General features: G+C 40.2%; 1 protein-coding gene across 2 annotated transcripts in view; it reads left to right on the top strand.

Moving 5' to 3' along the window:
- APP (amyloid beta precursor protein) overlaps window positions 1–18,289 on the top strand; it is a 229,123-nt gene that overhangs the window by 32,522 nt on the left and 178,312 nt on the right. For both annotated transcript variants that reach the window (XM_055801199.1, XM_055801198.1), the window contains exon 2: window positions 14,472–14,639. In XM_055801199.1, coding sequence (XP_055657174.1) covers window positions 14,472–14,639 — 168 coding nt within the window. The remainder of the gene's footprint in view (window positions 1–14,471; window positions 14,640–18,289) is intronic.

Genomic DNA, 18,289 nt, shown 5'->3' with positions numbered 1-18,289 from the left:
CCGACCTAAGCAATACTCCAGGTAGTCCATAGTGCTCCATAAGATCAAAAATCCGTAAGCCAAGGTGGTAGTATTTATTGCAAATAGGAAAGAGTGGGAACATCAACAGGATACTCTGCTGTCTTTTCTGTGTCAACGTTCAGAACACTGAAGGCTTTTTGCAAAGACCATCAGTGGAAGAATTTGGATGAAGGCTGTGTCTTTAAACATACTTTTCTTTTAGGCACAAAAAACAGTTGCTGTAGGAAGCCACAGGTAGGGTTTGAAAATATAAATGCACAAATCAAAAAAGTAATGTACTTTGTGACACTGGCCTTCATGTATTGGGTAGCTTGGAGGGTTTTTTTCTCATGTCCCATATTGCTTCCTGTGTATTAATTGTTGGGGTTTTTTTGTCTTGAATTGCATAACGGATTTTGGGAAGTTGTAGGTTTATCGTAATTATTTTTCTCTCTGGTTCTTGTATCATCGGAAGTGTATTTGATTTGAGGCTGACTGAATTCTCTTAAGTCCAGTTTTAGGCGGTTTTGCTTAGTTTTTCGAGCAGAAGAGTTGCGTTCTGTAGAATAACTGGCTTGTGGTGTCAAGCCAGTAACTCCTTTGGTTTATTATTTCCGATAAGGTTAAGTCTCCTGGCTTATATGATTTGCCTTTGTGTGTCTATGGTGATTGTGCGGAGGGTATGTATAAACTTGTTGAGTGATCCCTGCTAAAGGGACAGTTTGTGCCGTGACCCATAATTTTTGGTATTACTATTACCTAGCCTGCTGAACAAAGCCTGTAGGGTTGTTTTTGTGAGGACTTCCCTTTGCCTTCATCTGCTTGTTCTTTTTCCTTCCTTCTGTTTCTTGCTTGCAAGTTCTGGGAAGGAAGAGGTTCTTGGTTTTGAGTATTAGCACCATGACATGAAGTTCATGTGTATTGTGCGTGTCGTACATTTTAATGAGTAAAAAATTATGCAAAGTGCAGATTGTAGTGGAGAAACATGAAATGTGCCCTGTTGAGAGAATGACAGAACATTGTGGTTCTTTCCAAAGCTATAGAATCCTCTGCCTTTTTCTGTAACGCACTTCTGAAAGTCTGTTTCTTTACTACTTAGATTTTTAGCATTAATATTTTATGTGTACAATAATAATGGTTTTGGTTTTGTTTTGGTGTGGTGGATGAAGTTAAGCAAGCTGTCTCCGTCTACTAGAGCCAGAAAGCGGAGAGATGGAGAAGTGGCTTCATTTTGGTGAAAGTAAGAGTTGGGCATAGCATCAGAGGTTGAAAGCCAGAATTTCTTTCTGAAGTGCAACATGATTATCAGGAAAAAAATCGTAACACTTGCAATTTTTATTACAAAACCCTATACTGAACGTGGAGTAGATTGGCTGCACAGTGATGTAGGTAAAGCTTGTCTCTCTAGTGGGACAGTAGGGTTTGGGTATGATTCCCCCGCCCCCCTACACACACCCCCACCCACCCCGCAGTAATGGGTGACTCAAGTACCCTAAAACCAGATCCAGGGCACGATCTGTTTCAGCATGGGATATCTAGTAATGTATTAATCCCTTTATCACAGTATTGCTGTTCTGGAGAGGTAGAACTTCATACATTTCTATGGAGGACTAGACCTTCAATTCAACCCAAAATCAATCAAAATCTGTCAGCCATCTATTTGACTCTGTCATATGGCTACTAGTATCAGGCTTCTGTACATGCCTTGAAAGTAATCCAGGTAACTTGCTATGTTGTTTAATCCTCGTGTTGACAGATTAGTTCCTTCTGGGTTGCTCATGTTGATGTTTTTGTGAGCTAAAAACCTGTTTGTCTAATTAGAGACGTGGTGGCATTTTGGGTAGCATAAATAGTAGCTCAGGAAGGAACTTAGGACCTGTTCTTCCTTGTAGCAGGTGGTGTTTGGCAAGGTGAGGACTCACTGATGGTTAAAGTCAGCTAATGCCAGAAATATCTTGTTAATTCATCTTCACATTTTGTGGAATGAAACTGGGAAATCATTATTTTTACTTACAATAATAATTTTAGTAAGCCAGCCAGTCGGACAACTTGCAGAGAAGACACTGAGTCACAAGCTCGCTGCTGGGGCAGAGAATAGTTCCGCATAAAACGAAGGCGAGAGGACCTTTGGCATGTATGTATGGAGTGCTGTAACAGTGCAAAATAGCTGAAACACTTCATGTTAAAACTAGTGAGTTACATCAGACTTCTCAGATGGCTCAGTTCAGATGTTTGTGGTTCAGCCAAGTGGCAGCAGAGGAGGATACCATCCTGCACAGTGAGCAGACTAACATAAGCAACATGTTAATTTACTTCAGTAGTGTAGGCTGTGCCTCTGTGTTGAAGGTGGATAACAAACTGTATGCAAAATAAATAATAATGAGAATAAAATACCAACCTCAGACCTTCCTTTGAAATTCAGGGCATGGAGGGTGGGAGCCCTGTTTCACAAGAAAAATTTCAGGTCTTTTGGCCATGGTGAATTTCTGCTTGGCTAGATAAGGGTTTGTTCAGGCTGTAACGCAAGAAAAATCTGCTGAGCAAATGGGTTGCATCTTCTGCTCCTTCTTGGAGTAGCTTACAAAATGCGCTGCATTTCCTCCACTGCAGTAATAATTCTGTAGGTTTAGATTATTGTTGTCTTTCTACAGTAGGAAAACAATGCAAGCCTACAGGATTTTCCAAATCAGGAAGTTTCAAGGAAGTTTCTTTCAGGAAAACTCAGGTGCATTATATACTTTAACTCACTTTATTATGTTGTAAAAAATGTAGGGTGTTAGCACTGTGTAATAAATCAGTCATGTAAGAGTCAAGCTTGGAAGCGCAACTTGAGTATTCTGGTTTTCAAACTGTTTTAAAGTTTTTATTATTATTTATTTAGGAAGTTACAAGTCCAAACATTTAAACAGAGGTGCTTGAATTCGTATTTTCATCTGCTCTGGGACTGTACTGTAAACAGTGTCCTGATTTGCCCATATGGGCATCCCATATAGGATCTAAAAAGAATAAAATCAGTGCTGAAGAGGTAATTTGAATAACTTTTCCTTCTTCAAAATGCCTCTAAATTAAAGATAAAAATTCTGTGAGAAGTTGAGTACTAATAAATCTTATAGAATGGAGGTAAGATGTAAAAATCCCTCAAATGGAATATCATCCTCTTACAAACTATCCTTTTGTAGCCCGGTTTTAGCAGGAAAAGTTGAAAAAATAAATCACATAAAAAAAAGAAGTGAAGGTATTACACAGAAGAGTTCTTCTTCCATGGGATGCTTAAGTGAGTGAGGTGCTGGAAATGTGATGAATGAGATGTGAAGCTATCTGAAAGTCAACAGCTATTTCAGATGGATTTCTGAAAACTGAAGACTGCTATTCTTTTTAAAATAAGTCAATAAATTACAGAGCACTGACATTTGAGTGATATAGTTCATTTGAGAAACTGACATTGCTCAAATGTTAACTTGTTGTTTATCAAATTTGTTGAACTGTGATTATTCCTCAGCTTTTGACCTGACAGATACAATTTAAATTTTTTTCATGGTATGGAGTCTGGCTCTGCATATAGTAGTTTTCCTTTTCACATCCTTCCTAGCTACACATGCATTGAAATGGTTTAAAATATAACTTATGCCATCTTAGGGTACCCTTTTCCAAGGAAAAGGTGCTTTAATATAAATAAAAACTATACCTTACTTGGGGCTTTTTTGGTGTATTTGCTCTCGTCTTGTAGTTTCAGTTTTACAGGAGTGAATTTTGTGGGTATAATAGGAGTGTAGAAATTATTACTGAGCTTGGAATAGTTCTGTAGTCTTGTGTTGCTGTGAAATACACTCTTTTTCTTCTATTTCATGTATTTATTTAAGATTAAATAAGTGGTGGTGGTGCTGAGAGCTGGAATAGAAAATACAATGCTGGAGTTAGATGGTTTACAGTGAATTATTTCAGTGCAAAACCTTAGTTTGGTTCTGAAAAACAGCCTTAAGTTTGTTTTGGCATAATGACAGACTTTCAGTTGATGAGATTTAAATGCAGTATGATGGCATTTGTGCATGTGTAGGCATACCAAAAGAAATCATAACAATTGTCTTATTTATCAGTCTCATTAAACACTTCTTTCAAGACTGTTTCAAAATTCAAAATCTAAATGAACAGCTTGGGAGCAAGATCATCTCTTTTTTTTTACTTCTACTTTTTATTTGGCTTGTAAAATTTTGCTGGTGGTTTTTTGTGTGGTTTTTTTTTTTTTTTTTTTTTCCCCTGGGGCGTGTGTATGTTAAGTGTTGGTGCTGCACTAGATTTAAATGTTTTCCTGAAAGTCATTCCAGTCTTGGATAATATTGGTCACCCTGCTTGTCATTATTTTTCTTCCTGCCAAAACGGCAGTTTTTGTAATAAAATGAGACTAAACCATGTGGAGGTACCTGCAGGCTGGGGAGATCTGGTAGGCATAAGGGTTTTCAGTTACTGTTACATTGATGGCTAATTGAAAAATCAATGAATTTGACTATGGACTCTTAAGAAAGAGAGCTAGCTGGGTCTGTCAGTGTTGTGCCCATTCCCCTGTTGTGCATCACTGAAGGCAGGGGGGACATCATCGTGCATATCAATCTGCTTGTGCTGCTGGTCTGGTTACGACCAAAGTTATGTAGAGGTTAGACTAGAATGGATTATTTCAGTTGGAAGGGCCCTACAATGATCATCTAGTCCAACTGCCTGACCAATTCAGGGCTGACCAAAAGTTAAAACATCTTATATATTGGGGCATTGCCCAAACACCTCCTGAACACCGCCAGGCTTGGGGCATTGACCACCTCTCTAGGAAGCCTGTTGCCGTGTTTGACCACCCTCGGTAAAGAAATGCTTCCTAGTGTCTGGTCTAAACCTGCCCTGGTGCAGCTTTGAACCGTTCCCATGTGCCCTATCACTGGACACCAGGGAGAACAACTCAGCACCTCCCTCTCTGCTTCCCCTCCTCAGGAAGCTGCAGGGAGCAATGAGGTCTCCTGCAGCTGCCTCCTCTCCAAGCTAGAGAATTCCAGAGTCCTTTGCCACTCCTCATAGAACGTGCTTTTCAGCCCCTTCACCAACTTTGTTGCCCTCCTGGATGCATTCAAGCACCTTAACATCTTTAATGAAGGCACTGAACTTGAAAGTTGGGAGGGTGGATTTTAGGGATTTTTTTGGAAGCAGCCACATTGCTGGTAGGGGGCTCTGTAGTGCTGGCGGTGAGTAAGAAACTCTTGATACTGCACTTGGTTGTGGATGAATGTCTTTTTATTATGTTCATGTAGCTGAAACAAATCTACCTTATCTGACTTGCTAGGAATACTGCTGGACCACCCCCTCCCCCACCCCAGCCCCCAGTACGTCCCTTGTTTACGACCATGTTTAGAGATTTCTGTAGCTAAATTTGGGGTTTAGTCTCTGTCACAGGAGCATGAAAATATTTGCATGGTGAAGCTGGACAGGCTCTGCACATGAGCAAGAATTTTACTGCTCTTGCGGTCTCTCTGTTGCTTGCTAGTGTTTCCAGGGGCCCTAGCTGTGGAAATCCCTCCCCTCTTGGGGGTGTGTTTGCACTGTGTATGTAGGTCTGTTCTTCATTACAGATATGATAATAAAATTTGTCCTGACGTTTTGCAAGTATCTCTCGTAAGCAGCTGGTTGCTGGGTTGCTCAGCTCTTTGGGGAGTGGACTGCTTACCTCCCAGTTGCTCCATGAGATAGCTGTGTAAACTCAGCGCTTAGTCCTGGCGTATTTTTGGTTTGGTTTTGATACTTTGATTTCAGGGTAGACAGATGCCTGGGCCTGGATTCAGGTAGCGCTCTGCTGGTACTTGGAACATGACCTGACGGAAGCGTTAGAACTAAGACGCATGCAATAATTACAACATATGCCTCGGGACCTTGCGAAGGGTACAGGTAAGGAGAATGGCTGGCTGCCAGGAGAGAATTTTGAGGATACTATTGCTGCCTCTGCAGCCTTGGAGACAGACTTGCTCTTAATATATTTGTGGAGCAGGCGATCCTTGAGCTGCTGTGGAGAGGTGAGTGGTGTGTTGTTGTGATGACTTTTTGGCATCACTGTTTATGAAGCAAGTCAGGACAACTGCACACAAGTATTTACACTTGGGTTAAATATGTTATGGTAAGGGCAAATAAACATCTCTGATTTTGCAGGACCTCTTCAATGGAGTCTGTTCGTCAGCCAAATTTCAGATGCCTTTTAGTTCACAGGGTGGTTGAGCTTCTCCAAAGCTGATGGCCTTTTGTAAAGGAGATGCGGGTCTTCTCAGGGGAAGTAGTTTAGGGATGTGGCCTTTCTCATTACTCTTTGCCAGAAACATTTATCTTTCAGGAGGGAGAAACCGTACAGAGCAATTTTACTGAGCAATCAGTAAAATGTTTTTTGACCTATTTCTGTAGGCTGTTGACGATAATTGCTGCTGCTGTTTCTATATTAACATTATACAATAAAATACTGTTTCTAAATTATTCATGTTGATTTTGACAACCTCTTAGTCTTGCAACACTGTTTGTCTCTAAGGAGAAGTTGGGTGATGGAAAATTTTTCTTGGTTTTGACACAGAGCCATCTTAAAGTTGTGGGGAGACAATCTGGCAATTTCTCCTTTTCTATTTTGGTTGCTTTATTTAATTTATTTTTTTTTGGTCCTTATTGCATTTATAAGAAAGGAAGATAGTTTTTCATTACTTGCCTACACGAGCAGGTTTTTAAATATAAGTAGTCTGTAATACATGTGTGTTCTATGTAGATACCTAACAAAACTAGGAGGACAACTGGTAGTTTACAGCTTAAATGGGAAGTCTGGCAGTCTGTATTCCGCTACACTCTGTGGTAAAGTTGATGGTTAACCAACATGAAAGAACCCATGGATTTGTCTGGTAACACAAGCCTGTATTAGCATGGTCTTTGCCTGGTTTGAACTGTAGACTTTTGGAATTGAGCAGTGCTCTGCACTTGTAGGGTGCAGCAAACCAGACATAGTCCGGTGGAAGAAACTTGGTCTTTCCACTGGGGATAACAAGGTTATCTCATGTTTTGCTCAGCAAATGTGTAAGGTCAAGCAGAGAGCCCTTCAACACTTACTTTATTTTTACCTCTGTTCTTTGCAGGAAAAAATAGCTATGAGCAGCCCCACTTCAAAGATAAAATTTCTTATATTAATAGTCATAGAGGAAGCAAACTGCATTGCATGCAAATTCATGCCACTTTAGTTACCAATTACCAAGAAACCTCAAATTTCAACCTGAATGTGGTATGAAAGTTTGGAGGAAGCACAGGCATGGGTTGGAAGGGTGATGTGTTACTTGAGTATGCTTAATTCTTCACAATATTTGAACCCCTTTATATATATATATATAAATATATATATATATATATAATTCTCATCAGAAGCTGTTAAACCTTACAACTGTAGTCATTGACTTCTCGGTTGAAGGGCTGGAACTGGTGTTAGTGTTAAAAATGGAAAGCAGGGAGGAGTTATTTTAATTGTTTCCTAAAACGAGAGCATTTGTTGTTCTTGAATAGGTTATAGATATGGAGCTTGTTATTGAATGGCCTCTCCTTGAAAGTAATTGCAAATGAAACAATTAATACAAATTAAATACACTTTGAAGCCTTATGAAAGTGGCTTCAGGTTAGTGTTTGCAGCATAAAACAACCTAAGTCATAGAAGCAGTCTTGGGAACCTCTGGAGAATGTTTTTTTGATGTTTTGATGTTTCATAATAGCACATACAAGGTTTGATGCTTATTTTCATATTATGTTGTTGTCATTAATTATAAGTTAATAGCAGAGCTATCTGGAGGAAGTTGTGTTTACTTTGGTCCCTTGATGGAAAACCTCTTGAGGGTAAAACCTTGCAGCCTGTGTTTTCTGAGGATAGCTTTGGCTGTGAACAAAGCCAACACTTGGTGTTGAAATAGGGATTATGGAGAACTGTTAGCAAATACACTAATTACTTCTGTAACTGCAGAAAGCAATGACAGGAAAAGTGGATGGGGAGAAGGCTATGCTTTCTGTCTTAAACAATGGTGCTTGGTAGGAAAAGGTCTTTTGATATTAAGATGAAATGGTAACGAGCTAAAAATCTCTAAACACTTTTTTTTGCTAAATTTATTTAAAAAAAAAAAAAAGAATTTGCAATTAGCTAAACTTCTTTCAGTCCTCTGTACTCTGCTACCAAAATCCTTTTTGAGTGTCTCGGAAATCATATAAATGGCATCCACATGCGATGTGGATGTGGAGTGCACAGGTGCACTAAAGACCCTTTGAATCTCTCCTCAAATAGATGTGTTGAGTTACCAGGGTTGGAAGAGGGGAAGGCAGAGGCATCTCTGTACTACATCTTAACATGGGAAGTCTTTTAATGCTTGCATGATGCCTTATTTTTTTTCTGTGTTGTATTTAAGTTGACATTTTGTCATCAAATAAATACTTGGAATAACTGTTTTGCCTCACAAAACAAACAGAAAAATTCCATGACACACTTATTTTCAAATACAGCCTCCAGTAATTAAACAGTGTCATTCAGGTGGCTTTGCTAGGGTTTATCTTGTGTTGTCCTAATATGACCAGTTTTGTAAATACTTCTTTGACACAGTCTGGTGGGGAAACAGCTGAATGGACTTCAGCATTTAGCTGCTCATAAGAAGGAAGCATGACATAGGAGCATGCAGGAAGATGTACACAAGTGGAGGTGAAATGAGTCTTGCGACTGGAAGACAGACCTCTGAAATGGTAAAACTCTTTGAGGGAGAACCTGCTGTAGCACTGAGCATTACCATGGCCATCGAGCCTTTCTTTCAGAACTTGTACCCTTACTTCACTTTTGAAAGTTAATAATTAAAACATGTCTAACAATAATTTTGTTTTCTGTATCAAAAATGTCAGGCTGGTGTTGAATGTCTTGTGACATACTAGACTAATGTATTTATATAGAGCTCTAAGTAGTGTATGATCGATTAAGGTAATGTTTTTCAGAATCCTGTAGTTGTCATTTTTCACATTTAGGTAGTTCCCATTCTAGAAATTGATTTCTGATCCAGATGTCTTGTAAGAGTGATGAGTAGCATTTTGATTGGTCTTTGAAAACTGGATATACTGTGAAAATCCCAGCATAACTTTTGGAGTAACCTTGAGACAGCGTGCTAATTGGTCTAACTGTTATTTAATGATTTGCCAAGAGGCAGGAAAAAAAGCACATGCTATTTCTTCGAGGTCATATGCAAAACAGGCAAAATAATATGTGATTACAGTTTCATGAATATGCTTGGAGTTTTTACTTTTGCAGAATACTAATAAAGCAAATAGTTGCTGTTAATGTAATTTGTGTCGCATGAATTATTCTTTGGGAGACTAATCTGCCCGAGAGCTTTAGGATTAGTCAAGGAGAGATTTGCCACTGCAGGCGTTATTGTAACAAACTGGACTGTAGCTTTATGTTGTTCAGCATTACTGTATAGAAGCTGCTTATCTGTGTAGATCGGTGCACTTGATTATTTAATTGCATTGTAATGCAGATAATTATTCTTGGCAGGGAGGGAATGGAAATAATTAAACCCTTGGCTGTGGAAAAAAAAAACAAACTTGAATGATACATAAAATTCTTCACCAACTGACGTACATTAGCTGGATATACTTTTGATGTAACCAGTGTTTCATGAATTCATGTTACAACAGCATGTATGGGACAAATTGCTTATTACTGCATCTAGTTTTACTCTCATTTCACTCTCCTGCCTTTTTTTTGAGTTGTTTTTCATCTTCCTAAGCATATGTGTTTTAAAGCAAGTGCTGCTCCGTGACTTCCTCCCCATTGTTCAGTCCCCTTTGTGATGAAACTGCTGTTGGATGCTTCTGTTAAAATCGGCAATAATTCATTGGCTTTATGTTATCAGTAACTTTTGCAGACTAGAGACCTCTCTTGAAACTCGTTATCTCAGCTAAGTTTAATCTTTTATTTTTGGCTTGGCTTTAATAGCGAAGCATTGTCACAATGCAGTCCCTGGGGAGAAAACCAAACTGTGTTTCTTCCCCAAGTGCTTTGATGCTTGAGGCTTCCAGTACAAACTCGATGGGAAGGGAGAAAGCTGAATTGTTTCTTTCTCTTGGTGTAATATGCAATACGTAAGTGACACTTGGTTGCTTACCTGGAGATCTCAGAATAGACTCACCAGCAGTTTCTAGCCCACCTTTCATTCCCTGGAAATCTTTTCTAGCACCATCCTAGTGAAAATATAGTTGCAGTGTTGGGTGAAGCTTAGTTTTCACATGGCAGCATAGCCTAGAGGTGCTTCAAGTAAATCAGCTGGAGAAGTTTTCATCATTTAGTTATAAGAGCTGTTAACTTTGGGAGGGGCAAAATTCCCTGTCAGAGGCTGCCATGAGAGCTGAAGGTGGAAGATCTGTATAAACACACAAGACAGGCAGGTGAGCATGTCGGAAGTGAACACTTCTGAACGTTTGCGTGAGAGGTGAAATGGTGTGCAATAACTTTGTTACTGTCCCTTGCTTCACTGGGTTTTTTTTGTGCTTTTTCCTACCAATGGATGCCGTGCTGAGCACCTGAGCAGAACGATGTTGCAGGGTTGGAAATTGGCATGCAGGCCTTACCGGCTCAGGGTTACTTGTCATAATGAGCATTTTAAAACATAAGGAACTACTGAAGTGTTTATAAAACTGAGATTTGTGTAGGTGGGAGAGACCCCCAGGTTTGAGAGGAGGCATGGACAGTAACTGTTGGAGAGCCCCACCAGCACCAGTCCGGACCAAAGGAGCCTGAGAGGCTTTGTGTGTTTCTTGGGTTTCATCCTCTCTTATCAATCAGCCTTATAAAAACTAAATTACAACAATGCTTTCTTGAATTAATTTCTTACCTTACTATTCTTAATTTAGGAATGTCCCCTGGATTAAAATAGATTCCATAAAATCAAGGCTATGAGAACTGATCTCTTCCAGGCACCTTTTTCAGCAGGTGCCTTGGGAATGCTCTTGTGTTCAGTCATGGGGCGCAGGCAAGAAGGGCAGCGTGGTGCATCTTGCTACCAGGTTTTGATTTGCTGCTTGACTCTGGTGTAAGTAACAAAGGGCTTTGTGTTACATAGGCTTGCTGTAGAGGGCTGCATAGAGAAATGGGGAGAAATCAGAAAATGACTTACCAGAAATACTCTTCTTAACTACCTATTATTTAGTATAATTAGCTGTTTTGGCCCAGGAACAGATTTTTAACTTGATGGATTTTGGCTTTTTCCTGCAAACTTTGTTGTAGTCTGAATGATTGCAGAGAAAAACAGTATGTAGAAGAACACACTGCAGTATGTCCTTAATGCAGCAGCTGTAGGGTTTTGGCCAACCATCTGAAAAAATTATGTTTTCCTTTTTTTAATGTTAGAATTAACTGCCAGTCACTGTGTGTGTGACATTCACTCTTGGGTAAATGGAAGTAACAATGCTGTGAAGCATATGCTTGCAGAACTGAGTGAAGGGAAATCTTTTAGTCATACGCTTGTTAATAGGGGTGTCTTGCTCAGGTACTGTGAAAAGGCCCAGCAGAAGCTCTAAATGTAGGATATAGGTAACCATATCAAAAAGTGCTCCTAGGCTTGACTGTTGTGTTTTTGGCCATCATCTCTGCAGAAAAGCCTCCGTCAATGTTAGCTGGTTTTGTGGGTTGTGCAGTAAGAGTAATTTCTTGACAAGCAGGCAGCTGCCAGTTTTCATAGGAAGAAGTGCCATAGCAGGTCAGCTGCTTACTTTCTTCAGAAATGAAATATCAAATGGCAACAAAACTTGAATTAGGGGTATATTTATAGAAGGAGCAGGGAGATAACACAAAGGCTGTCTCAACAATGAGTCTATTCTCCTGTTAAAACTTCACAGTGTCACTGCAAGTCTCACCGGTACCGTGCTGAAAGTGGAATGTATAAAATTGCTGCTTATTACTCAAGGTGAGAGGCTTTCAGTTTAAACACCAGGACTGCACTGTGGTAGCAGGCACTTGCCTTCAGACATAAAATAATTCAATGTCCTCCTCCCCTGATCTAAACTGTTTAAAAAGGTGTTATTTCCAATCTGGTTGTTTACAGAAAGTTAATTTGAAAGCTCAGTGTTATATCTCCAGCTAAGATGCAACAGACAAATCCATTAACCTACTATCCTTGCTTTAAGGACACTCTTAACACAGTTCAACTTGACAAGCTGAGTATTTGAATTATTCATGATCGTGATCTAAATGCTTTAGTTCTGTTTACAGTGTCTGTTAATTGCTCCAGTATTTCTTTATGATTAGAAACATTTAGCTGGCCTAATCAATAAGATGAAGTGCGGTGCTGAGCAGTTCATTAGTGTGCCCCTGTCTGCTCGAAATATAGAAAGCTAAATGTGATCATGACTTGCTCTGGTAATATTATTAAGCTGGGAGATGTCATATTTTTTTCTGAAGGGAATGAGATAATAAGTAGACAGTCATAGGTTGTCATGTTAAGAGTTAAATTGATAGTACTCCAAGTAAACAGCCACTTTTATCCCCCCCCCCCCAGCTTTAGCTGTCATCTTGGCTATGGATACCAAACAGTTCCCTATTATAAAGCCACAAGGCAAAATCTCCATAAATTTACAATGTATGATGTTGAGTGAAAAAAAATTTTAAATGTGCCACAGTATGACTGCTGTGTACTTTATTAATTTAATAGAGATCTCAGTTGGAGAAGCTGACTGTGAATAGAGTTCACATTCACACATTGCCTGTGGAATGACTTGCTTCTGGTTTTATTAAAATTTTGATAGGGCTGTGTTGCATCTATAGGGGAGGGAAATTCATTAATTTGGAAGATTTTTTTTGCAATTATGTGTTATAGATGTGTCATGTTTGAGATGCTCTCCAGAGTTTCTGAAGATGTTAGAAGGAGTAAGCGTGTGATAGTTTTATTGATCAAGACAAGCCAGACAAGGTGTCATCCCAGTTACTGGAAAATTCTCTCATTACCTAGTGGAAAGACAGTGATGGCTTACTGTTGCATTGTACAGAGTTTATTCATTCCACAGGAGAAGAGAAACTGAAATAGTAAAGGGAAATTTCTGCCAGCAGTGTTCATGCTTTATTTTTAAGCTAAATTGTGGTAACATGTTAACATCTTAAAGCAGGCAGGAAAATATTCTCTCCTCCTCTCTAAAAAAAAATACAAAAAAATAAATACTTGGTTTAATTATGGCATTTTAACTTAGAGTTGTAAGGTAATGCGTTAGGGTAGTTAGGTGTTGACTTCTGCAGTGTTTCTTGGTGTGATACTTTTTATTACTGTAGGCATATAAAATTCACGAAGGTTTTTTGTGTTTGTTTAAACATGCTCCTTTGGAGCATGAGGGGCAATGGAGAGCTGTTGGCTTTTCCCTTGAAAAACCTAACGCAACGAGGAGATTTGGTTTTTTGTGGTGTTTCTTATATGGTAAAACTGAAGTGAGTACTTTTAGCTTATACCTTCTGAGGTTGGCTGCACCAGAGGGAAGAGGACTGAAAGAGCTCTTTATTTGTCTTAATGCTGTGGTTCCACAGGAGGCATTTAAACCAATGTTGAGGTTTGTGGGGGAGGAAGATTTAGTTGGTTTATAAATGCAGGTAGGAAGCTCCCAGATGTTCCAGGATTGCATTTAATTTGGAACTGGTTGAGGGCAGCTCTGGTGTTTGGCTCCATACCCAAGGGGTGATTGGGCACAGGAGGAGGGAGGGAGCGGGGTGCTGAGGGCAGCGTGCCTCAGGAGGCGGTGGGGAGGCACGCCAGGCAGCCTGTCTTAAGCGTGGGTACTTTAATGTTAGGTGGTATTCTTAATACTTTGCTGTGGGCTAGACCTTCAGTAGTCCCATTTTGGTACCACGCCAGCCACTGTATTTTAAGGTTCATTCAAAGCACAGCATAGGTGGAAGCTGGTGCTTTTAACCCACCATCTTTACAAGGAATGATACTAAAGGAAGTAGAGAGGGGCTTGAAAAAAGGGTACATTGTGGCGTGTTGGTGTTTGTTTGTTTGTGGGGTTTTGTTGTTGTTTGGGTGGGGTTTGTGGGGTTTTTTTTTAGAAAATGCTTGAGGAAAACTTAATTTTTTTTTAATTGTTAGCGAACCCTTCCCCTTGGTATGCCAAGTAGGTATGGAAAATTAAATTTCTGTAATTACGCCTCAGGTATGCATGTTGTTCTAGGTTGAGCCCAAGTTGATAGGAGGACAGTTTTGGGCCTCAAAACAGTTTGGTTACAGCTTTAAAATCTGTGTTCTGGATTTCTGTGAAGACTTAATTTACATTTCTCAAATCTGCCTGAATCAAACAATTTCAGTCTTGTTGTCATGGGTGGGTAAGTGTAGGATTTGGTTCAGACTTGCTTGAGCTGTTCCTGCTTTGGATGGACTCTTAAGACACAAGATCAAAACTTTTTTTTTTTCCCCTTATCCTTCCAGGTGCCTGCTGATGGAAACGCTGGGTTGCTGGCAGAGCCTCAAATCGCCATGTTCTGTGGGAAACTCAACATGCACATGAACGTGCAGAATGCAAAGTGGGAATCCGACCCCTCTGGCACCAAGACCTGCATTGGGACAAAGGAAGGGATTCTCCAGTACTGCCAGGAAGTAAGTTGTGTCCTCGGGGACAGCTATGGTGGTTGTTCTTCTGAAGCGTGAAGCAGGCATGTGCTGGAGAGCTGAGTCTGTAGGGACCTTCCCCTGTCTCTTTTTCCCCTCTCCTCTGCTCCATTGCCTTTTTGTCCTTTTTAAAGAAGCTCTTTCCAGAGCCTGTTAAAACAGCTTCAAAAATTTGTTGCTGGGGGTGGTCACTGGGACTCTCGAAAGTCAGCTGTAACATGTCTTCTGTCATCCTGACATGATACTGAAGTACACTGGGACAGTCCAGAGTTACTAGTCTCTGCTGCACACTGAACCATTCAGAGTTTCTTAATAGGAAAAGCTTGCCCTACAGATGAAGTCACAGTGACTGATTTCATATTTGAGAGCAGAAACTTATTACCCACTCACTTAGGTCCTAAGAACAGATTGTGGATCTAATTTTGTTTTGTTTCCATGCTGTGATAGCGTGATAACCTCGTACCAGTGTGTGACAATTTGAAAAGAAAATGTGGGTTTCATGCCATGAAACAAGAGGACATGGCTTGAGTTGCTTCAGTCCTTATGTCTTTCTATAACATCTCTGCCTTTTTTTTTCTTTTTTTTTTTTTTTTAAAAAAAAAGCAGTATATCTTGCTTCCTAAATGTCAAATCAGTTTCTGTGAAAATGCCTCTTTAGAAAGCAAGATAATTCACTCTTCAGATCTTTGTTGCCTTAGCATTCTTCATTCCTGTACTTTAATCCATTGATTGTTCCTTCTATTTCTTGCAGTGTGTTGTTCAGTTTTTTCTGTGTTTGGGTTTTATGGTCTAGGATATTCATTTTAAGGAAGATACTGTAATGGCTATTAAAATTGATTCTTCACCAGTAGCATTGTCTTTTTATTAAGAGTATTAGTTTGAAATTCATAATATTTTTCTTTACCGTTAACAAAAATACCAAACCTAACCTCTGTAAGGTTTCAGAGGTTTCTTCTGGTTTTCTGTTTTCTCCTTTGATTTATCTAAATAGAGTTGATTTATGCATAGTGGAATTATTGAGGGTGAGGAAAGGAGTAAGAAGATGGAGGTAGAGAATCAGTGAGTAAAAGTCCACAAGGTAGTAAGTCTCTTTATATGAAGTTATAGGAAGAAATTTACAGGAAGTAAGAGTAGAAAGTTTGGAGGGTTTTAAGGCATAAATAAATAGCTCAGTAGGATGGCAGGCCAGTTACAAATGCTGCAGGTAAGGAACAGTTCCAGAACAAGGACTCAGAGCTGTAAATCTCAGCTGAATGTAAAGTGACTGAAATTTTGGGTAGCATTAAAAAAAAATAAAAATAAAATTAAAAAAAAATAATCCAAACAAAAAAAACCCCAAACAAACACACACACACACAAAAAAAAAAACCCAACAAAAAAAACCCCCACTAAAAACCCACCCAGGAAAAAAAGGTCCACAAAACCAAAGCCCAAAACAAACAAAGCAAGCCCCAACACAAAACCAAACAAACCCCACCCTCTTAAGAATAAAGGGAAGAGGAAAGCCAAAGCCGTCAGAAGGTGGTAGCAATGTATTGTTAGGTGACAAAGGGAATAATAAAAATTTTGACTGCATATGAGGAAAAATTTTGACTGCATATGAGGAAAAATTTTGCCGTGACAGTGGCCATGCGGTGGTACAGGCACCCAGACAGGCTGTGGAGTCCTAATACTTCAAGACTGGAAGAGCCAAACCAGGGAAGGGTCTGAGCAACGGAGTCTGGCTGAGATGTAAGCCCTGGCTGGAGCAGAGGAAGGTCTGGATGCCCTCTGTAGGTCCCTTTTAACCTGATGATTTATTTTTTTAATCTGGAATTTTCTCCTGACTGGAGAAACAGAGGAGACTTTCTGTTACTTGAGTTTTTAAGAGTAAATATTTAAACTCCAGTGTGGTGATAGCCTTGATTTGTGTGCTTGGCAGTTAATCAGCTTACTATTAGATGATAGTGTCACGACTTTACAGTGTCTCTTTAGCTACAGTTAAAAGTATAGCTTAGGGGGTTCTGCTCTGTCATGGGGCAACGTGCTGGCAGGTCTGCTCCCTAAAAATGGGACGGGCATCTTACTGATTTTAGTTAATCTATGTTATTACATGTATGTGATTAAGCAGTGTGCATTAACTTCAAGTAAGCAGTTCTGCTGTGGTGTGTTTAAACATGGGAATCTAGCTAAAAATAACGCTTTCCTTGGCTGTGCTCACCAGTATGCTTTCTGTTTGTTTGTGGGAAACTGCTGATGTCCTGGCTGTCCTGTTCTATCCTTACCCAACACACACCTGAGCTGCGCAACACAGATGGCTGTAGGACACTGGTAGAGAAGGGGCAAGGTGGTCTGGGAGCAAGTACCTGTGGCAGCACCGGCGTGCTCTATCAGCAGCTGGTTTGGGCATGGGGAAGACTTGTGTGAGACCCTAATTTTTAATGCTGGTAATAAATTCAGAAATAGAAAGTACTAGGAAGGTCAGGTCTGCTGACAGCAAGTTAAAAGAAAAAAGCCACATGGAAGTTGATCCAGCCCAGCAGCATGGAAAGAGGCTCCCAGTTCTGCACGACTCTTCCCCCATAGCCCTCCCTGCTTCCCCATGCCTCTGCAGCCAGGTCTGTATGGACTTGGGCTTTGGCCAGGGAAGGGCACTACTGCTTTACTTCTGTTAAACTTTCCCATGACCTGACAAGAGAAACAGATTGGATAAAAGCACCCACTTCTACCAAAGAAATGAATCTGTAGAGAAGTGCTAGTAAATGCAGCTCAAACTAGTTTCTTATCTTTGGGAAACCCCTTGTTGCTTGATCCTCTGATTATGCGTAGTGTCCTGTGGGTAACAAGTGAGGTGGTTTTCCCCTTGCCTTCTGCGAGTCAGCACTTGCTATCAGGGAATGGGACAAATTTGCATTTTTGCGTTAGCAGGAAGCAGTAAGCACCAAGGCTGAGATGTGGTACCTCTTGCATTGGAATAGTATGCAGGTAAATTCTCAATTTAGATTACTTTTGCCATATACAACCTTTCCCTTCCTTCCTTTTCACTCTTGTTCATGATGCTTTTTTCCCCAAAAGAACTGCTTCTTCTTGGGGTGGCTTGTTTTTTTTCCTGGTATAAGCAGAGGCTGAGCGTATAGGCTCTGCTAATCAAGCAGACAAGTACTCTTCCTGAATCTATGTTCTTTATGCTCCCTGGCACCGTGGCAGCTTCCTTGGTTCTTTGGTCTTGCTGTAGCAGCAGCTGTCAGTACCACTCTGCTGAGGTACTGGGTTTTTTTTTTCCCCAGCTCTGAGCAGAGCCCTGAAATGACAGGGAGCAAGAGAAGGCAAGGTATTTATTTTTCTTTTCCCTCCCTGCACCTCTAATGAGAAATCTGTCTGTCCTGGGTTTTGTTGCAGATACCTTATGTGGCTCTGTGCCACGCATTGTGATTATGGCTGTAATGCAAGAGGTGATGCTCTACTGCAGTAAATCCTGTAGAGCTAGCCTATGTACCAAGTTCATCCTACACCAGGGAAAGAACAGAAGGGACATACTGAAAGGAGCCAACTCAAGGAGCAAGTGCAGTGGAGGTCTCGCTCTGTGGCTCCTTGGCTCTAAAATAATTACAGAGTTAGTATATTTTATCAGGAGACTCCACTTCCTTCACTGTTAATCC

Source organism: Falco peregrinus, chromosome 4 (genome assembly GCF_023634155.1).
Source record: "Falco peregrinus isolate bFalPer1 chromosome 4, bFalPer1.pri, whole genome shotgun sequence".
In the NCBI taxonomy this organism is placed as follows: domain Eukaryota; kingdom Metazoa; phylum Chordata; class Aves; order Falconiformes; family Falconidae; genus Falco; species Falco peregrinus.
This window is presented reverse-complemented; position numbering and strand designations above follow the sequence as displayed.